General features: G+C 47.6%; 1 protein-coding gene across 1 annotated transcript in view; it reads right to left on the bottom strand.

Moving 5' to 3' along the window:
• The window catches only part of LOC147115004 (uncharacterized), an 869,491-nt gene that overhangs the window by 120,717 nt on the left and 725,726 nt on the right, over positions 1-23,048 (bottom strand). The window contains exon 28 of the mRNA XM_085993202.1: positions 10,511-10,585. Coding sequence (XP_085849328.1) covers positions 10,511-10,585 — 75 coding nt within the window. The remainder of the gene's footprint in view (positions 1-10,510; positions 10,586-23,048) is intronic.

The raw sequence follows: 23,048 nt of genomic DNA, 5'->3' as shown, positions 1-23,048 counted from the left end.
CTGACCCACCCCTTTAAGAGCCGGCCGGCGCCTGGAGGTCTCGTGGTTTCCTGTAATTGAGATCACCTGCGCTGCGCCCGTCCGCGTCGATATTGAGTAGCGCCTGAACTTTTGCGCCTTAGGAGCACTGTGCAACGGCTGAATTAGTGCCTCAATCCTCTTTGGGGGCGATGCAACCCAATATCTCGCCAGGCAGCGATAACATTCGTCTGGCTATAAACTTAGCGCTCTGCCAGTTCTAACGCCTCAAGCGGGGCTATACCCAATTTCTAGGCCAATGAGTTTAAGTGTTAAGAGCTAACACGTTGGAACAGAAACACAAACATTAAAAGAAGCATGTGCCTTTGAAAACATGACATCAAGTAAAAGAAATTGCTGGTCAAATAGTTTTATGTTAAACTTGGAAAACAGGAACCATAAGGTTAAATATGCAACCAATTGAGATAGTTAGAAATGCATGAACCACCCTGGTCAAAGTGTCTTTAATTTAGATATAGTAAAAACCATACCAACAAGACTTTGAAGATATAACTTCAATAGATGACACCAAGCAATTGCTTTGTTTTTATGTTGAACGTGGAAAACCAGGGAGGCACAACGTCTGATAATAAGAATTACATCAAGGAGATAAATCGATAGTAGCTAGTTTATGATACTTATTTGAAACACCTAAACAAGAGACAGAAGTCTAAGAGCAACAGCTGAAATGAGGGTAAAGAATAGAAGCATTCAAAAGAGAGAATGAATAAGACAATTAGCTTACATCACCAGAGACTTCAAAAAGTAAAAACCATTGCAAAAAAGTATAAAGATAGAGCTTTTCAAACAGACAGACAGAGCACGCTGAACGGGCAGGGCATTTCTCAACTTTCCAGTAAGTTTTTAAGTATGAGTCTCGGGAAGTCAGATTGATTTTGGTGGGTGTTCTGGATTTAGAAATAAGTAAGAAGTAAGAAATGTAACGAAGTAAAGATTTGAGAATAAGGATCTCTGAGAAATAAGAAATGTAAGCTAATTGTATTTTGAATTGTTAATGTTGCGACTGATTCAACAGATGTTAACTGAATGTCGGCTCTTAAATAAAACTATATATTTTTAGAATTGTCTCAAAGAGTGATTCTGTATAGACTCGCGAACCCACAAATTCTGTACACTCTTTTGTAAGGAGTTGCAGAATTCTGGGGGGTATTCCGGACCCTTATAATATCCGGAAGGTTACAGTCTAGTTCAACTTATTAAAAGTACTATCCGGAGGACAATAACATCTTTAGTTGTTTCTTTCCTTCAGGGAGAGATAGCCTGAACCTTTAGACCCATTTAAGCATTTTATGGAATTCGGCTATCTCTAACTTAAGTTGAGGGCGAACGTCGAGGGAATACGCCTGATCTGGAATAGCCCAAAAGGGCTAGGACTGTAATTATCCCTTCAGCCAGTCAACACATCCCCATCACTCTGCCTTCCCAAGCCTACTCCTGCACATCATTCCTCAACACCAACATACCTTTCAGGTCCACCCATCCCTCTCTCTCTATGTACATACCCATCTGAATAACCACCCCTCACACTCACCCTCATCGTCATCCTAATGCAATCATAGCAAGTAACACCACAGAAGGAGGCCATTTGGCACTGGCAGCCCACTCCCTCATAGTCACCCTCTACAGATGTAACCCATCCACTGCTTACACTCATTCCATCACTCTCACTCAAACTTCTCTTCTTTTCCTCCTTGCAGGAGAAAAAAGCCCACAACAATAGAGAGAGGGAGAGAACTGGAGGTGGCCCTCCAGTATTCGCCATCTTACAGCAGCAGAGGAGGGGGCTCTGAAGATCTCGGGAGCTCGAGAGACGCTGACGGTGGGAGACGGAGATATCGCAGCAACCTGGTGACAGAATCACATTTCATAAAGCCACGTGGCATACAACAGTCACTCACATGGTGACTGATGTCAGCAGCCGGTGAAGTGTCATCATGTGCATAATGGTAACGTTACCCATTTTTATTATAACACTTCTAATCCATCTCTTTACTCTCCCACAGGGCCATCAACTGTCCCCCAGCCACCCCCCAACCACTGTCCAGCCAGAGGAGAAAGACGACTTCTCAGAGGAACCGCCAGCCTCTGAGGGTGCAGTGTCAGCAGCACCAGCGCAGATACGCACACCTCGGTGGGTCCTTTGTGCCATGGAGTAGAGTTGTCACCTGGTGTCTCACAATTCAAAAGTGAGCAAGAGCAGGTGGTGTTGACAGGGACAGCAGTGGAGACTCCGCACCGGAGGGTGCAGGACGCTCCAAGCTTTGCTGAGCTGCATGCGGATGCTGAGCCTCGGGGCCATTGAGAAAGAGGGCGATTTTGGAGGGGCAGCAACAACTGCATGTGGCTCTGGCATATTTTGCCGCCGCAATGTCTGTAAATGTGCAGAGAATGGAGGAGTCCATCTCCAACAGGAGCACCACCATGTCGCAGGCGATGGCAATGATGTGCTCTTCCATGGAAAGGATGGCCGACTGCATGGAGTAGCAAATGCGCTACTCACATGAGCACATGCTAGCTGTGGACAACAGATGGCAGACGCTCACAAACCTCCTCTCAAGGCGGGATGTAAACGTAGACTTGGGCCTTCATCACCCCACTGCTGTGCAACAAGGTGCTCACCAGTTCCTTGCTAGCAGGGAAGTATGGGTGGCCCACAAGAGGGATGATGCTGAGAGGGGACATGGAAATAGGGGCTCTTCTCCCCCATTGCCTCCCCATTAGTCAGAGCCTCACATACTTCCTTGGAACCTGATGGCCGAGTCGGCCCCTGCACAGTCGCAAGTGGAGCAGACTTTGGCAGGCCATCACAGGCTGCAAAACCCAGAGGACATCTGCCAAAAGTGTCTGACGAGTCGCAGCAGGTAAGTGAGCAGCCCCTGCCTCTACCTCTGCTGAAGCCACAGGGATTGCACCTCGTAGAAGCACTTGGAAAAGAAAAATGATACAAAAGTAGATGCACAAGGGGATGCACGTGGGTGTATCAAAAAATGTTAGTGGTAAGTTTCAGTTATTTTGATTACACACATAAATGTTTTTCTTTGCACCACTTTGGGACTTGTCCATTTTTGCCTCAAACCTTGGAAGTGGCTTTGTCACTTGGAGTGAATGGCGAGATATTATTTATCCTCGAGCATTGGGGTGTTGGTTGAGAGGAATGGATTGGTCATTGTAGGGATGTTTTATGGTGTTGTTGGCGGGGGAAACTTAGAACAGTATATGGCAGCCATGAGGCTGCATAGGAACAAGTTAAGTAAATCTGGCCATGATGGGGCCTCCTGGGCAGCAATGTGCGCTGCTGCTGGTGCCATCTGCATCTCAGGTTCTTCCTCCTCCTCCTTCCGCTCATCTTTAACCTGTTTGTCCTCCTCCTCTGAACAGGCTGTGTGCTATGCACCATGCTCCTCCTGCAGCTCCAATCCTCGCTGCTGTGCTATGTTGTGCAGCGTGCAGAAAACGACAATGATTCGGGAGACCCTGGCTGGTGTGTACTGAAGGGCTCCTCCAGATCTGTCAAGGCATCTGAAGCACATCTTCAACATGCCTATTGCTTGTTCTATGACACATCTGGTGGAGATGTGGCTCTTATTGTAGCACTCATCGGCCTCAATACTTGGCCTCCTCAAGGGTGTCATGAGCCAGATCTTTAGTGGATAGCCCTTGTCTCCAAGCAGCCAGCCGGTAAGTCTGTTTGGAGGTGCGAAGAGCTGAGGGAGGGTGGACTGGTGCAGAATGAAGGAGTCATGACAGCTGCCAGGGAATCTGGCATACACGTGCATAATCATCCTTTTTATGGCTGTAGACGAGCTGCACATTGAGGGAGTGGAAGCCTTTGTGGTTCACAAACACTCCTGGGTGATGATGGAGTGCCTTGATGGCCACATATGTGCAGGCTATGATGCCCTGCACCTGTGGGAAGTAAGCCAGAGCCGCAAACCCAAGCACCCACACAGTAACACTGGCCTCAAAAGTTCACATAATTGACTCACTTGTGAAACATGGCATTGGTCATCTGGGTGATGCATCTGTGGGTGGCCGACTGTGAGATCCCGCAAATGTCTGTTGCAGATCCGTGGAAGGAGCATGAGGCAAAGAAGTTGAGGGCAGTGGTGACTTTGTCAGCCACTGGCAAGGCGTGTCCACCAGGACCTCTGGGCAGCAGGTCTTGTTCCAGCAAGCTACAAATGTCTGCGATGACCTGGCCCGATAGCCAGAGCCTCCTGAAGCACTGCTGCTCAGTCAGGTTGAGGAAGCTCATCCTCTGCCTGTATACTCTGTGTTTGGGGTATCGCCTCCAGCATGGTGCTGCCCGGTGTTTAACCACTCTCTCCTGTGGAGCATCAGGTTGTTGAGGAGAAGGCTGCTGCTGTGGTTGCTGCTGCTGCTGATGTTGATGGTGGTGCGGCTCCAATATAAGCGGCACCCATGCTGATGGCAGGTAAAGTGGAGATGAGAGGGTCAATCCCTCAATGTTGTGATAGTGAGTAGCAATATGGTGAGAGTGGCTTCAGAGGTTTCAAAAATGACCTGCAAACTGCTGACACCTAAATCTGTGGAAAAAATGGAGTGAGCAAGAGCCTTTCCATGAGACAAGTAATGAGGTGTAATGTTGCAGTATTTATGTGCTTTTTGTGATGAAATACTCCATTCATCACTCATTGGTATTCTCTGCCTGTGACTGTGGTTGGTTTCAGTTTCATTTCCCTTACCTCAGTTCCGTTTCCTCACCATTGTATTGTACTGTGTGTAGGGCTCCGCCCATACCTGGCCCCTATGTAAGCTGGCCCAGCCTGCATCACATCCAGTACGGCAGACCTCTGGATGGAAGATACCTCTCCTCTGTGTGTTACCTTCTAAGTCAATAAAAGCCTTGTTTTGTTTCGCTAACATCGAGTCTCGGATTTATTGAGGCACATCAATTTTATTGACTTAATTTTCAACACAATGGATCAACTCTTGAAACCCGAACGTTTGGATTTGGACCAGCATGCTTCAGACGCATCGGCATGCTTCGGACACAGGTTTATGTGTATGGAATTCTTCCTGGACAATTCCGCAGCCGTCAAAGACGCTACGGACGCTGCGAGTATGAAACTCGGAATTCTGCGGAATTGGGTAAGCCACCGGGTTTACCCCTTCATCCAAGACGCCGACACGTACCCGGCCGCCTGCGACATCTTAAAGGCGCATTACCAGCAGCCTACGAATGAGGTGTATGCTAGGCATCTGCTCGCTACTCGCGCACAGCGACCTGGGGAATCGGTGGAGGAGTTCCTAGGCACCCTGAAAACGCTTGGCAAAGACTGCAAGTGCCAAGATGTAAAAGCCGCAGTGTACACTGACGAGCTTGTTCGCGATGCCTTTATCACAGGCCTCAGCTCCACTTACATCCGGCAGAGACTGCTGGAAAAAACGGGATTGGACCTGAAACAGGCTGCGGACACAGCGCGATCCCTGGATGTGGCCCAGAGAAACTCGGACGCCTACTCTTCAGCCCGCGCCGTCCACGCCGCCACGTGTGCACCAAGGGCGCCGCCATCTTGGAAGGCATCTTCCCCGCCCGGCAGCCCGACACCGTCGGGGCCCCGCTCTCCCCCCAGAAGCCCTACGACAGCCGCGACGCGTCGGGGACCCAACTGCTACTTCTGCGGGCAGCCGAAGCACACCAGAAACCTGTGCCCGGCGAAAGGCACCACCTGCTTTAAGTGCGGTAAGAAGGGGCACTTCGGGAAGGTGTGCAGAGGGAACCCCGCCGGAAAACCCGCCACCAGCCGCGTGTGCGCCGTGGGAGCGGCCATCTTGGACGCCATCTTGCCCGACCTCGTGGGGTCCGCCATCTTGTGAGCAGACAGCGTGGACGCCATCTTGTCTCGATCAGGGCCCTACAGTGGCATCGGTCACAGTGGACCAGACCAGGCTGCACCCGCTATCCAAATCAATGGTGGACATCGAGGTAAACGGGTGCGGGGTTAAATGTTTAATTGACAGTGGAAGCATGGAGAGTTTTATCCACCTTGAACTGGCACAACAACTCTCCCTAAAGGTGGTCCCTACTCGGGGTACCATCTCTATGGCTGATAAAACCCAGACATCGACCATTATGGGTTACTGCACGGTACAATTGTCTGTTAACGGAACTGTATACGATAATTTTAAAGTACTAATCATGAAGAATCTATGTGCGAGCGTGATCTTGGGCCTGGATTTCCAGTGCTACCACCAAAGCATCACGCTCAATTACGGTGGGTCCCAGCCGCCCCTCACAGTGTGCGGTCTGGCTACCCTGAAGGTAAAGCCGCCTTCGCTATTCGCGAACCTTACCCCTAACTGCCGGCCAATAGCGACCAAAAGCAGGAGGTACAGCTGGGAGGACAGGCGGTTTATCGCGACCGAGGTAGACAGGCTCCTGAAAGAGCGCATTATTGAACGCAGCAACAGCCCGTGGCGCGCCCAGGTGGTAGTGGTAAGGGGTAGCGAGAAGAAACGGATGGTGATCGACTATAGCCAAACGATCAACAGGTACACCCAACTAGACGCCTACCCACTACCCCGCATATCAGAAATGGTGAACCAAATCGCCCAATACCGGGTGTTCTCCACCATCGACCTCAAGTCAGCGTACCACCAGCTCCCTATCAGACCAGAGGACCGCCCGTACACCGCCTTCGAGGCGAACGGACGCCTCTACCAATTCCTCAGAGTCCCCTTTGGGGTGACGAATGGGGTCTCGGTCTTCCAGAGGGAGATGGACCGCATGGTCGATGACCACCACTTGCAGGCAACCTTCCCCTACCTCGACAACGTCACCATCTGCGGTCACAACCAGCAGGATCACGACTCGAACCTCGAGAGGTTCCTGAAAACCGCACAAAAACTCAACCTCACCTACAACGAGGACAAGTGCGTTTACAACACCACGCGCCTCTGCATACTAGGCAGCGTGGTGGAGAATGGGGAAATCGGACCAGACCCCGACCGATTGCGCCCCCTACGGGAGCTGCCCCTGCCCAACACTCCCAAAGCCCTGAAAAGGTGCCTGGGGTTATTTTCTTATTATTCCCAATGGGTCCCCAACTACTCTGACAAAGCCCGCCCCCTCTTGAAAGCATCCTCTTTTCCGCTCCCTGCTGAGGCCCACGCCGCCTTCAAAAGCATTAAGCGGGATATTGAGCGGGCCACGCTACAAGCAGTGGACGAGAACACTCCCTTTCAAGTGGAAAGTGATGCGTCTGACTTTGCCTTGGCGGCCACCCTCAACCAGGCGGGGCGGCCCGTAGCATTCTTCTTGAGGACCCTCCAAGGGCCCGAGATCAGACACTCCTCCGTGGAAAAGGAGGCCCAAGCCATCGTGGAGGCAGTGCGCCACTGGCGCCACTACCTAGCCGGCAAACGCTTCACCCTACTTACCGACCAGCGGTCGGTAGCGTTTATGTTCAATAATAAACAGAGGGGGAAGATTAAAAATGATAAGATTCTTAGGTGGCGGATCGAGCTCTCCACCTTCGATTATGACATCATTTACCGGCCAGGGGCCCTTAACGAATCCCCCGACGCCCTCTCACGAGGGATGTGTGCCAGCGCCACCGGGGATCGGCTACAGACCCTCCACAACGACCTCTGCCACCCAGGGGTCACGCGGCTGTTCCACTTCATAAAGTCCCGCAACTTACCCTACTCGATTGAGGAAGTTCGGTCTCTGACCAGGAACTGCCGCACTTGCGCTGAGTGCAAGCCTCAGTTCTACCGCCCAGATGGAGCCCACTTAATCAAAGCTACACGGCCCTTTGAGCGGCTCAGCTTAGATTTCAAGGGCCCCCTCCCGTCCGTCGACCGCAATGTTTACTTCCTGAACATTGTGGACGAATACTCCCGTTTCCCATTCGCCCTCCCCTGCCCAGACATGACCAGCGCCACGGTCATTAAATGCCTCAACAGCCTGTTCTGCCTGTTCGGTATGCCGAGCTACATCCATACGGATAGGGAGGCGTCCTTCATGAGTGAAGAGCTACGCCAGTACATGCTGTCCAGGGGGATCGCCACAAGCCGTACCACCAGCTACAACCCCCGGGGTAACGGTCAAGTGGAGCGAGAGAACGGGACAGTATGGAAAGCAGTCACTCTAGCTCTAAGGACCAAGGGCCTCCCTATCTCCCGCTGGCAGGAAGTCCTCCCAGATGTGCTCCATTCGATACGGTCGCTATTGTGTACTGCCACTAATGCCACGCCTCATGAGCGAATGTTTGTCTTTCCCCGAAAATCCACCTCAGGCGTATCCATGCCGTCATGGCTCTCCACCCCGGGTCCGGTATTCGCGCGAAGGCATGTGAGGGGCCACAAGACGGACCCTCTCGTGGAGTCAGTGCACCTACTCCACGCCAACCCCTAATACGCGTATGTCCGGCACGCCGACGGAAGGGAGGACACCGTGTCCATAAAAGACGTCGCCCCAGCCGGTAACGACAACAACCACGACAACAGCAGCAACAACGATCACAGCAACTCTTACCCACCCACTACTCTTTCATCACCCCCGGAATTACATCGACCAATGGCACCCCCACCAACTACCCCTTCTACAACCCTGGCGGCACCCCCGGCAGAGACCCAGGAGGCCACCGGGGACACCCAGCCGACACCCGCGGCACCACAACAGCCACGTCGGTCGCAGAGGACTATCAAACCCCCGAACAGAGTAAATCTATAGAAGGGGTGAATGTGATGAAATACTCCATTCATCACTCATTGGTATTCTCTGCCTGTGACTGTGGTTGGTTTCAGTTTCATTTCCCTTACCTCAGTTCCGTTTCCTCACCATTGTATTGTACTGTGTGTAGGGCTCCGCCCATACCTGGCCCCTATGTAAGCTGGCCCAGCCTGCATCACATCCAGTACGGCAGACCTCTGGATGGAAGATACCTCTCCTCTGTGTGTTACCTTCTAAGTCAATAAAAGCCTTGTTTTGTTTCGCTAACATCGAGTCTCGGATTTATTGAGGCACATCAATTATTGAGGCACATCACTTTTCCCAGCTATCAATGAATGAACTCGCCAATGGCCACTGAGCTTCTGCCTCCCCATCACAGGCGAGACACCCAACCTCCGTGAATCCTGTGCTCTTGCGGCATTAAAAATCACTCGTAAGGATCTGTAAACAAGCACTTGATCATTTCAATGAGGTCGCTCGCCTCTGCGGATTGGGTCCGTGTTGCACCTTCAAAGCCGCCTGAGTTAAATGCTCGAGGTGGCGGGATGACGGCGGGTTCCCAACGCGCTCACTTTTTCCGGCATTTTAACTGCCGACCGACCCCCAAACCCGCAAGCACAATTCTGCCCAAGTTATGATCTGAATGACATAGTGAGATTGAAAATGGATGCAAAAATGACCAATATCGCAGGTCTATGCTCTATGTGCTAAGGAGGCCTGGAAAATATCCATGCTATATTGACCTCAGATGATTTTTCAGGTGGCCACCTAAAATTGGCATATTCTAACGAGGAACCTAATGCCTGCTTTGGTCCCCTCCAAGAAGTTGGGCTGCCCTGAGCAGTGCAAGTATTGGGCCTTCTCCGCTCAGTTTTTCGGGCGTAGACGGGGCCTGGGACCTTGCCACCAAGGAAAAGCTAAGTTTAAATTTTTTTTAAATATTCATCTCTTGCCAGCCGTGATCGTCTCCCATGCCGCAATTCTCCCTGCCTGGCATTTATCTGAGGGCTGCTGACGGCAAGGCAAGTGGCCCAAAATTCACATGCTACAATGGGCAAACTGCCTGTGGAGATGTGACAGATGCCGGACAGCTTGTCTAATTTGTTGAATGAGGCCTCATTTCTACCCCATAATGTCACATTGTAGTGCTCATTTGGGCTGGGAAACTACTTGTGGTGACAGAGAACTTCTAGATTGACTCTCGAAACATAGCGACATATCACATTAAGCTGAGCTTTCATTCCTACATGAATCAGGAATGTAGCCTTTACATTATGATGTTCCTCAGAGGACTGAGTTCATACCGAATTTCCTGTGAAATCAACTTTCTAGTGCAAATGTAACTAGTAATTTTCAAGTACTTCAGTTAATGATGTTTAAATAAGTTTTCTAATTCTTCCTGCTTGTTCAATTGAGAAATAAATAGCGTACTTATCAGCAGAACATCTGGCTCAGGAATCTTATCACCATTGGATTTACACATATATAGTTCTTAAATACAGCCTGCAATCTGACCAGAACAGCAGCTAGGTACAAAATCTTTTCAGTCCCATTTATTGGTACTTTAACCAACTGACACTTTATTAAATATGTGACAATATTTTTTTAAACACACTATTAAATAAGCTATTTTAACCACATACACGTGTGCCTTTTGTTTTTTACCTTCAACCGCAATAGTTAAACTGTCCTAATTACTTTCCAACCAGTAAAACAAAATGTTATGTGCACTACTGTATTTATTCATTGCAGAAATATTTGAATGCTTACACTTTATCCGCAGTTAAGTGGGAGACAAGTTGGTTTTGTTCTTTGATTTTTGTACCCAAAGTATCATTTGCAATCCTAAAAAGAGTAAAATATGTAATATTACTGCATAATTACAAAAGGGTAGTATAGATCACTATTCCTGATGAATTTAATAAAACAGAACATTTTGTTTTTATCTTGTTTCTTTTCAAGTAAGAATGACAGGTTTGTACAAAATGCTGAAAGTGATCTGTCACATAGCTGACAATTTACGGATTTTTTGTTTCAATTTCAAATAAAAAGTACATATTTTTAATGCATGTTTTTCTTATTCTGTGGTCAGTTTTCGTCTGACTGATGAAAATGTTTCTTGCAGTCTGGTTTGTAAACTACATAGAAAAGTATGCCTCGTCACAAATCTCTAGATAATGCAATTACATTTTTTTTAAACCTTTTGACTTTTGAAAGCAGCTAATAACACACCTTCAATTCATATGTAATGCATTTTATTGATCTACCTCTAAAATATGGTGCTAACATTTTTTTGGAATAAACAGTATATTGGCTCCCTGTACCGCAGTGGCTTGATTTCAAGATCCTTATCTTTGCTTTCACATCCCTCCGTGGCCTTACCTCACCAAATTTGGAATATTTCTCTAGCCATATGTCCCAGCTGACATCCTTTGTTCCTCTGATAGTTCTTCATCTCAAAGATCGAGACACTCTGTGCAGTTGCCCCAATGATATCACTTTCTCAGATAAGGGTGTCAGCCATGGCTCAGTTGGTAGCACTCTTGCCTCTGAGGTCAGAAGGTTGTCGGTTCAAGTCCCATTCAGAGACTTAAGCACCAAAATCTAGGCTTGTAGTGTATGTAACCGTTCCACCTTTAAGGGAACTATTTGTAACCGTTCCACCTTTAAGAGAACTATTTGTAACCGTTCCACCTTTAAGAGAACTATTTTAAGGGTTGCACTACTTTATCTTGGCTGCTGTATACTGTAATACCGGGGGTGACCACACCGGTATATAAGTGCTGTGTAAGGGTTTATTGGGCAGATCCGCCCTGACCTTCAACCAGTAAAGACCTGTTAAGTTTTACTCTTGTGGTCTGTGTAGTAATTCTCAATATAACACACAGACTTAACAGTGGCGACGAGGACGATCTTACCCTGCGGCAGAGATACATCCAAGGCAGTCTAACGGGCGTCGAGAAGAGGCATCCGCCCTCATCATTCTGCTGAGAAAAGACTCGGGTCTGCAGAGCACAGGAAGAATTCTGACACGAAGCCTTCCGTCAGCAACAGGCAGGATCATCCCTTCTATCACGGTGGTGGGTAAGCCGATCAGCGACGAGAGCAAGTCGGCCACGTTGGCTGTGAAATAGGGGAGGGAAGATCGGAGGATATAAGGGCGGAGAACTCGACCACGGCCGGGGAAAAGAGCCGGACAGAAGTCGGGGCCAGAGGCGCTGAGACTGGGGCAGCGTAAGGCACGGAAGCCGCGGTGAATGCAAACGCAGCCGGTGTGAGAGACCGCAGCGAATGCAAACGCAGCCGGTGTGAGAGACCGGGCTGCAAGCGGGCTGGGAGACGCAACAGCGTCGAGAGAGAGCTCGACCGCGACCGGTGAAAAAGGCCGGGCAGCTACCGAGGCCGCGAGGCGCAGCGACCGGGACAGTAAGGCGCGGGAGAAAATTTAAAAAAAAAACCGCGGAGAACTCAGCCGCAGCCAGGGGGGAAAGGACTGGACTGCAAGAGGGGCTGGGAGGCACGATTGAAAACCGCTGGGGAGGGCGAACGCAGCAATACGGCAATCGCCGTTACAGCCAGCGGGAGAGACAGAGCCCGAGCGAGCGAGAGAGACAGAGCCGAGCGAGCGAGCGAGACTGAGCGAGTGGGAGAGAGAAGAGACCGAGCGAGCGAGGGAGACCGAGCGAGGGAGACCGAGTGCGAGCGAGGGAGACCGAGCGAGGGAGACCGAGCGAGATTTCCGCCCAGCGGCTTACAGCAGCTTTCCGCAAAGGACCAAGAGCTGGAACTGTCCGCCGCCAACTGGTTGTCCCCAGCGCCCGGTTGCCCCTGTCGGGAAAGGGAACAAGGAACTCAATCAGCTGTTCTCGCGCTTTCAGAATATCTCACTCAGCGGGGACAGTCGGCAGGACGTTGTGTGCATTCTGGGAGAGCCCAAACTGAAGCCGGCGCGCAGGCTGCGAACCCCGAAAGACAGCGGTCGTCGCCCGAGGGCAAAGCTTTACCCCTCCCGCCCGAGGAAGAAACGCGGGAAGCCGCCATTTAGGCGGGGAAGAAGACAAGCGCGGGAAACCGCCATTTTAGTAGGCGGGGAAGAAGACAAGCGCGGGAAACCGCCATTTTGAAAAAAAAAGTTAAAGAAAAATTTCTTTGTGTTTTCTCAAGGAGATTGCGAGGATGCCTAAGCGTGGTAACATCAACGATTTCGATCCCGATGTTGAAGATTGGGCCACGTATGTAGAACGCATAGAGATATATCGTAAGGCAAATAAAATATCAAAGAATGATAAAGTACTAACCTTACTAAACTCAATGGGTGCGAAGATATACGGGCTATTGAAGCATCTTCTATCACCAGCTAAACCGGCGGATCAGACTTTCGCTAATATTGTTGCTGTCCTGAAGAATCATTTGAACCCCACACCGCTGATGTTAGCGGAACGATTTAAATTTTATGCGAGAACGCAACTGAAAGAGGAAAGCAACGCAGAGTACTTAATTGAACTGCGTAAGCTAGCGAAATACTGTCAGTTTGGGGAAAGACTGACAGAGGCACTGAGAGACAAATTCGTGTGTGGATTGTCGAAAGAAGGAACACAAAAGCGGTTGCTTGAAGAGAATGATCTTACACTTGATAAGGCTGTCTCTATTGCAGCATCGCACGAAGCCGCAGCGAGAGGCACGGCGGAAATGCAGCTGAAGGCAGCGGTACTCGGCGTAGATCAAATGGCTTTGGGTACAACGAAATGTTATCGTTGTGGAAAGACAACACACGATCAGAACCAATGCTGGTTTAAAAACCAGGAATGTAGAAAATGTGGCAAGCTTGGTCACATAGCTAACGTATGCCGGTCAGGTAAGAAGACCAGCAACAAAAAGTCACTCCAGTGCAATATAGAGGTGTCGTCATTCAGATACAATGTTAAACCGAAATCCCGCCTGGTCTCTCAGGTGGATGTAAAAGATACCATGGCACTATATTGAAGAAGAGCAGGGGGAGTCCTGGCCAATATTTATTCCTCAATCAACAGCACTAAAACAGATTATCTAGTCATTATTCACATTGCTGTTTGTGGGAGCTTGCTGTGCGCAAATTGGCTGCCGCGTTTCCTACTTTACAACATTGACCGCACTTCAAAAGTTGGCTGCAAAGCACTTTGGGATGTTCTAAGGTTGTGAAAGGCACTATATAAATGCAAGTCTTTTCTTTTTTTCTCCTTTCTGTCCTGCTATAGAAACTGTCTGATTTCTATTACCACTGAAATCAATGGAAATGAAAGTTGTGCGGTTTCTATAATATTCATCTGATCCCCTCCCTTCCCAGCCTTGCTCCATCTCCCCCAGCCCTCATCAGGCTCATATCCTCTATAAGATCCACTTCCTGTTATGAGTTCCTTCATACTCAAATGATCTATGCTTGCCTTGAAGGTCGTTGATGTCATGAATGGCTCCCTTTGCTCAGACAGCACCTCAGCCTTGACATCCTTCTGTCGTTCCAAAATTTATTATATGTTTAATCTCTTTTTTTCTTTCCAAGGTCCTTGAACATGTTGTTGTCACCCCACTCTGTGCTTACTTCCACTTTGAATCTGGTGTCCATTTGGCCCACAGCACTGAGATCACCTTCATCAGGCACTAATAATACCCTCAGTGATTATCTCTCCTTGACCTCTTCAACGTAGTCAACCGTTCCATCCTCCTCCATGATATCCCCTCTGAAGCCTACCTCCACTCCTGGTACCAGTTCTATTTTTCCATCAAACATCGCTAGCAAAATGTTCTACATCCTTTTCCTTGTTTACATGGGGCCACTGGGTGGTATTATCCACAGACATGGGCAGGGGGAATAAATTGTTATGTCCATGTCCAATTTCACCCCCAAATTTGTAGATAGCTAGACATTTCTCCAATTAGACATTGTAAAAACTGAAGCAATCTTATTTAGCTCCTGCTAAAAACTCTGTATCCTTGCTCCCAACTCACTCACATTGAACCAGATGGCATGCAATCTTGGTGTCCTGGTTAACCCACAGAGAAAACTCCACGCCTAATCCATCACTAAGTTCACTTGCTTTCACCTCCACGACACTACCCACCTTCAGCCTTCTCTCACTTCCTCAATTGCTGAAACCCTTATCAAATTTTCATTACCTTAAACTCAATTTCTTGAATGCCCTTTTAACCGACCTTCAGAGCTCCTCTCTACAAACTCCTGCTCACCCATCAATCCTATCCTCGCTGATCTCCACTGGCTCCTAACAAACAAATAACAAAAATCTGTTTCCTCATTTACAAACCTTTTTATGGCCTTGCCCATCTTTCCCAGGCCAACTTCTCAGTCTTCACCCGACAGCTCACCAACTTTGGGCTACTATGCATCTCCACTCCTTTTAGTTCCTTCTAATTCACTCCATAAACTGCTTCCTGCTTGAGGCTGTCTTTAAAAGCCTCATCAAAAAATGTTCTACCCTGCATTTAACAACAATAACTGACATTTTATATAACGCCTTTAACGTAGAAAACACTCGAAAGGGTGTCACAGAGGCGTAATTAGACCAAAATGGACATTAAGCCAAAAAAGAAGATATTAGGAGCTTATTCAAAGAGCTGGATTTTCAGGAGAGTCTCTTTGGGTGTCCACTGTTTTGAGCTTTTCACCATTTAGAAAGTACCCTGTTCTATCCTTTTTAGGTCTGTAGTGTATGTGCCTTTAAGAGCCCCAGGTGTACTGTAATGCCGGTAATGGCCACTCGGGCTATATAAGCCTGTATATTGTGTTGTATCAGTTAGGTCCCCTCCAGACTTTGTTTAGTAAACACCTATGAAACCAACTCCTGTCTTCAGTGTCTCTATCAACACACAGACTCAACAGTGGCGACGAATTGGAAACGGACTTACCTGCAATTCGGCAGCACCTCAAGGACATCGATTCCTCTGGCGTCCAAAGTTGAAGAAAAATCAAGAAAAAGAAAAAGCTGTGGTTTCACCAGCTAGCCAAGCTGGTGGCAGGTACTGCAATAATCCTTCCTGGGCGTCGGGCTGGGGCTCCAGCGGCTGGCTCTACAGCTAGGCCAAGCAGCGAAAGCGGAGGCAAGCAGTAACAGACGGGAAGGGAGCACTCGGGAGACGGCCGGCGCTGCAAGCAGGTCGGCGTTCAGACCTAGAGAGAGAGTCCGGCGGGAACGAGTCTCCAACTGTAAATAAATAAATAAAAAGAACGGAAACCGCGGGAGACAGCGTTGTCATCGGCAGCAGCGGCGGGGAAGCGCGGGAAGCGCCATATCTTTTCTGCAGAAAAGAAAGAAAAGCGCGGGAAGCGCCATTTTATTTCTAGGATGCCTAAGTCTGGCAATATTGATGCTTTTGATAACGAGATAGAGGATTGGACCACATATGTGGAAAGAGTGGAGGTATATTGCACCGCAAATGGAATAGAAGATGAAAAAAAAAGCTTCAGTACTGCTAAATCTAATGGGCGCAAAGACATACAGGCTGTTACGAAATTTAATCACTCCAGCCAAACCAAAGGACAAGAATTTTAAAGAAATTGTTGATACCCTACAGGAGCACTTAAACCCAACACCGCTGCTGATAGCGGAACGATTCAAATTCTTCAAGAGAAATCAACACAAGAATGAAAGTAACACTGATTACCTCACCAAATTAAGAAAGCTATCAAAACACTGCCAATTTGGGGCAGGACTAGCAGATTATCTTCGAGACAAATTCGTCTGCGGTCTCTTAAGTGAAGGAACACAGAAAAGGCTGCTTTCTGAAAAAGATTTAACACTGGACAAGGCTTTCAGTATGGCTGTATCATACGAAGCAGCCGCAAGAGGAGCTGCAGAGATATAACAAAAGACACAGGACTTCGGCACCCATGAAATGACACAGGGTTTCAAGAGATGTTATCGCTGCGGCAGATCCACCCATGACCAGAGGGACTGCTGGTTCAAGGACAAAGCATGCAGTCAATGCGGAAAGATTGGACACATTGCACGGGTATGCCGATCTGGACAAAAAAAATCCACAGACAGGAAAAAAAAAATCAATAAAGAAAAGTACAGAAAGGTACAAATGATGATGGACAGTAGCTCCGAAGACCAGAAGAGCGATAACGACTCCGAAAACAAGAGACTAAGCTGTCTCAAATTACATAATGTAATTGCCAAAGATGATTACCAGACCATTTGGGTTACCCTCACGATAGCAGGGTCCCCAGTTAAAATGGAGCTAGATACAGGATCAGCTCTGACCGTCATAAATCGACGGGATTACGAGTGGCTATTTCCACATATACCTTTAAAAGACACATCCATTATCTTGAAAACATATACGGGGCAGAAAGTATACCCCAAAGGAAAAATAAGGGTGCCTGTTGTATACAACGGCAAGGAAATACAAAAGTTGTATTTATACATTCTACAAGATGGTGGTCCACCGCTGTTGGGACGTGAATGGATCAGGAAAATACGTTTAGATTGGCACTCCATTCAGGCACTGACGGTGACCAGTAAGGAAAAAAATGATGATGACGTCATACCTGAACGATTAAAAGACATCTTGGCCAACGCCAAAGAAGTGTTTCAAGAGAAACTAGGAACCTTGAAAGGCATCACCGCCTCAATAAAAGTGGAAGATGCAGCAATTTCCAAGTTTTTTAAGGCAAGACCAGTGCCATACGCAATTCGTCCAGCAGTCGAGGCAGAGCTGGAGAATTTGGAAAAGGCAGGCGTATTATCCAAAATAGATTGGAGCAAGTGGGCAACACCCATCGTTCCAGTCATGAAGAAAGCATTAAATAATGATAAATCTGAAGAACAGAGAAAAATTCGCATCTGTGGAGACTTCAAGGTGACTGTAAACCCGGTCCTTCACATGGTACAGTATCCTCTTCCGAGGATAGAAGATATTTTCGCCTCACTATCCGGAGGGAAACGTTTCACCAAAATTGACTTGGCACAGGCATATCTACAGATGGAGGTTGAAGAGGCCTCTAAAAAATATCTCACGATAAATACACACAAAGGTCTGTACCAGTACAATCGACTGGTTTTCGGAGTAGCATCCGCTCCAGCTATCTGGCAAAGAGCTATGGAGCAAGTCCTCCAAGGGATTCCGGGGACTCAATGCTACCTAGACGACATCCTTGTAACAGGAGAAAACGACAACGAGCACCTTGCCAATTTGGAGCAGGTGCTCACTAGGCTGAGAGAACGGGGCCTACGAGCAAATCGCCCCAAGTGCGAATTTTTCCAAAATCAAATATCATATTGTGGCCACATAATTAATAAGGAAGGATTGCATAAGTCACCTGAAAAAATTGAAGCAGTCATAAAAGCCCCAGCACCTGAAAATGTTTCACAATTAAGGTCGTTCCTGGGATTAATAAATTACTATCATAAATTTTTACCGAACTTATCAACTCTCCTACACCCTGTTAATGAACTGCTACAAACAGGAGTAATTTGGAAATGGAGCGAAGACTGTAAACGTGCCTTCCATAAATGCAAAGACTTAATCACGTCCAAAGAAGTTTTGGCTCATTACAACCCATCACTGCCAATCAGACTGGCGTGCGATGCATACCCTTACGGCGTAGGAGCAGTATTATCGCATAAATTCCCTGATGGCTCGGAACGGCCGATAGCTTTTGCGTCACGCTCATTGAACTCAGCTGAGCGTAACTATGCCCAAATCGACAGGGAAGCACTCAGCCTGGTATGGGGAGTGAAGAAATTCAACCATTACCTACACGGACAAAAATTTAACTTGTTGACTGACCATCAACCCCTCATCTCCATATTCAACCCTAAAAAGGGTGTTCCCATTATGACAGCGCAAAGGCTACAGAGGTGGTCCCTTTTTCTAGGGGCACACCAATACAACATAGAATACAAAGGATCAAAACAGCATGGGAATGCTGACGGGTTATCGTGCCTACCGTTGCCAACGGTAGAAGAAGCACCTACAGTAGACCCAGTGGAGATTTTCCACTCTACCATAGTCGAATGTCTACCAGTAACAAATTCTGCCATTGAAAGGGAAACTAGAAATAACCCGACTCTCTCTCGGGTCTACGATTTAACAGTGAAGGGATGGCCAGCACATGGCGAACCACTGTTGCCAGCATTCTCGCAAAGAAGAGAACAGCTGTCAGTGTGCCGAGGAACCTTGATGTGTGGATCCAGAGTGGTGATTCCACCCAAACTCCAGGATAAAGTGCTAAAGGAGCTTCACGAGGGGCATCTGGGTGGAGTGAAAATGAAGAACCTAGCCAGGGCGTTTGTATGGTGGCCAGGTATCGATGGAGACATTGAAGAAATGACCAAGAGCTGCCTAGGATGCCAGAAGGTCCAAAACGCTCCACCCCAAGCCCCTCTACATCCATGGGAGTGGCCCTCATCTCCCTGGCAAAGGGTACACATCGACTTTGCTGGTCCATTTATGGACTCAATGTTCTTAATCGCGGTTGATGCACACTCCAAGTGGCCGGAGGTAATAAAGATGTCCTCCACCACCACGGAAAAAACCATCACAGTATTAAGGACCATATTTGCCAGGAATGGGCTGCCGGAACAGATCTGTTCTGATAATGGACCGCAATTTGTGTCCGAAGAATTCAGGAAGTTCTTAAAAAACAATGGGGTTAAGCACTACACGTCCGCCCCATACCATCCTGCCACCAATGGATTGGCTGAAAGGTTTGTCCAGACCTTCAAGAAGGCCATAAAGGCCATGGGTAATGAAGACATAAAACTTCAGCACAAGGTGGATAACTTCTTGTTCGCATACAGGAATGCAACACATATGGTTACAAACCAAACTCCCACCATGATGTTCTTCAATAGAAGCCTAAGATGCCGGCTGGATTTGATCAAGCCCAACATCAGAAGGGACGTGGAGAACCGGCAATTTCAAGGCATGAATGAAAGGCCAACTAGAACCTTCCAGATAGGTCAACAAGTTTTGGCCCGGGACTACTGTACTGAGAAATGGCAGCCTGGAACTATCTGCACACGACTAGGACCGCTGATGTATACCGTGGACATCGGAGAAAGCATAATAAGGCGCCATGCTGACCAAATCATAGAGTCATCCGAAAAGGGACAACATACACCACAACTCTATACGCCTAACGATGAAGTAGAGATACCCATATCTACCTCCGATCCGGTGATACTGGAACCCGATGAACCCGACACTGGCATGCAAGCCGAATCAGCCTTGCCAAAAGAACCTACTACACCACCAGAAACTACTACACCACCGAGGCGTTATCCGGACCGAGTCAGGAAGCCTCCAGAGAGACTGACTTATAATTAATTAACTGCAGCAATGTGTAGATTATTTTTCTTGTAACATGTAATTAATAATTACTTAAAATATTATGTACTGGTTGGCTAAAAGGGGAGGAATTGTAGTGTATGTGCCTTTAAGAGCCCCAGGTGTACTGTAATGCCGGTAATGGCCACTCGGGCTATATAAGCCTGTATATTGTGTTGTATCAGTTAGTTCCCCTCCAGACTTTGTTTAGTAAACACCTATGAAACCAACTCCTGTCTTCAGTGTCTCTATCAACACACAGACACAACAAGGTCCAAAGTGGATGACCTCACATTTGCCTACATTGAAATCCATTTGCCAGTTTTGCCCATTCACTTAATCTATCAATATCCCTTTGTAATTTTATGCTTTCAGCTACACTGTCTACAGTGCTGCCTATCTTTGTGTCATCGGCAAATTTGGATATATGACTTTCTATGCCAGCATCTAAGTTGTTAATAAATACTGTGCATAGTTGAGGTTCTAACACAGCTCCCTGCGGGACACCACGAGTCACATCCTGCCAATTTGGGTACCTACCTATTATCCTGACTGCCTGTCTCCTGCCGCTCAGCCAATTTCCTAACCAAGTCAATAATTTGCCTTCAATTCCGTGGGCTTCTACCTTAGTTAACAGTCTCTTATGTGGGACTTTATCAAGTGCCTTCTGGAAGTCCATATAAATAACATCCATAGACATTTCCCTGTCCACTACTTTAGTCACCTCCTCAAAAAACTCAATCAGGTTTGTCAGGCATGACCTACCTTTCACAAAGCCATGCTGGCTCTCTTTGATCAACGGAAAATTTTCGAGATGTTCAGTCACCCTATTCTTAATTATAGACTCTAGCAATTTCCCGACAACAGATATTAGACTAACAGGTCTATAATTCCCTGGTTTCCCTCTCTCGCCATTCTTAAATAGCGGATACAGCCAGCAAAGTTTTGTATGAGCTGATATTTACTGGGAGTGGAAGATGGGAGGCTAGCCAGTGGCAGTGTATGGGTTGGGAGCGGTGGTGGACAGATAGAGCTGGGTGCCATCAGTGTACATGTGGAAACTGACCCCCATGTCTGTGGATGATTGTCACCAATGGCCAGTGTGGACTTGAGGAAGAGAAGAGGGGGGGGGGTCAAGGATAGGTCCTTGGGGACTCCCAAGCTGAAGGTGCAGGGATAGGGAGAGAAGTTATTGCTACAGATGCTCTAGTTACAATTGGAGAGAATCATAAAATGATACAGCACACAAGGAGGACATTCAGCACATCGTGCCTGTGCCAGCTCTTTGGTAGAGCTATCCAATTCGTCCCAATTCCCTACTCTTTTCCCATAGCCCATTAAATTTATCCCCTCAAGTATTTATCCAATTCCCTTTTGAAAGTTACTACTGAATCAGCTTTCACCACCCTTTCAGGCAAGGCATTCCAGATCACAACAACTCGCTGCGTAAAAATGCTTAATCCTCATGTCACGTCTGGTTCTTTTGCCAATCACATTAAATCTGTGTCCTCTGGTTACTGATCCTTCTGCCACTGGAAACAATTTCTCCGATTTACTCTATCAAAACGGTTCATGATTTTAAACACCTGTATCAAATCTCCTCTTAACCTTCGATGCTCTAAGGAGAACAACCCCAGCTTCTCCAGTCTCGCCACATAACTGAAGTCCTTCATCCCTGGAACCATTCTCGTAAATCTCTTCTGTATCCTCTCTAAGGCCTTGACCTCTTTCCTACAGTGTGGTGGGCAGAATCAAACACAATACCAATTTTATAAAAGTTTAGTATAACTTGCTTGCTTTTGTACTCTATGGCTGCGATTTTACGAACCTCGGCGAGTCAGTCCCACCGAACTGGAGAATACAAGAGGCATTTGAGGGAATGGTGTGGTCTAATGTGTCAAAGGCTGCAGAGCAGCCAAGGAGAGATAATGCACCATGGTCACAGTCACACAGAATGTCATTTATAGAAACATAGAAAAATAGGAGCAGGAATAGGCCATTCAGCCCTTCGAGCCTGCTCCGCCATTCAATAGGATCATGGCTGATCCTCTATCTCAATACAGTACCATATTCCCGCTCTCTCCCCATATCCCTTGATGCCTTTTGTGTCTAGAAATCTATCTATCTCCTTCTTAAATATATTCAGTGACTTGGCCTCCACAGCCTTCTGTGGTAGAGAATTCCACAGGTTCACCACCCTCTGAGTGAAGAAATTTCTCCTCATCTCAGTCCTAAATGTCCTATCCCCTATCCTGAGACTGTGACCCCTCGTTCTAGATCCCCCCAGCCAGGGGAAACATCCTCCATGCATCCAGTCTGTCTAGCCCTGTCAGAATTTTATACGTTTCAATGACATCCCCTCTCATTCTTCTAAACTCTAGTGAATACAGGCCTAGTCGACCCAATCTCTCCTCATACGGCAGTCCTGCCATTCCAGGAATAAGTCTGGTGAACCTTCGCTGCACTCCCTCTATGGCAAGTATATCTTTTCTTAGGTAAGGAGACCAAAACTGCACACGGTACTCCAGGTGTGGTCTCACCAAGGCCCTGTATAACTGTAGTAAGACATCCTTGCTCCTGTACTCAAATCCTCTTGCAATGAAGGCCAACATACCATTTGCCTTCCTAACTGCTTGCTGCACCTGCATGTTTGCTTTCAGTGACTGGTGTACAAGGACTCCCAAGTCCCTCTGTACATAAACATTTCCCAATCTATCACTATTTAAATAATACTCTGCCTTTCTGTTTTTCCTACCAAAGTGGATAACTTCACATTTATCCACGTTATACTACATCTGCCATGTATTTGCCCACTCACTCAACTTGTATAAATCGCCTTGAAGCCTCTTTGCATCCTCCTCACAACTCACAATCCCACCTAGTTTTGTGTCATCAGCAAACTTGGAAATATTACATTTGGTTTCCTCATCCAAATCATTGATATATATTGTGAATAGCTGTGGCCCAAGCACTGATCCCTGCA

The sequence above is a fragment of the Somniosus microcephalus genome, chromosome 7 (assembly GCF_052327205.1).
Source record: "Somniosus microcephalus isolate GS21.2 chromosome 7, FLI_Smic_1.0, whole genome shotgun sequence".
Lineage (NCBI taxonomy): Eukaryota > Metazoa > Chordata > Chondrichthyes > Squaliformes > Somniosidae > Somniosus > Somniosus microcephalus.
This window is presented reverse-complemented; position numbering and strand designations above follow the sequence as displayed.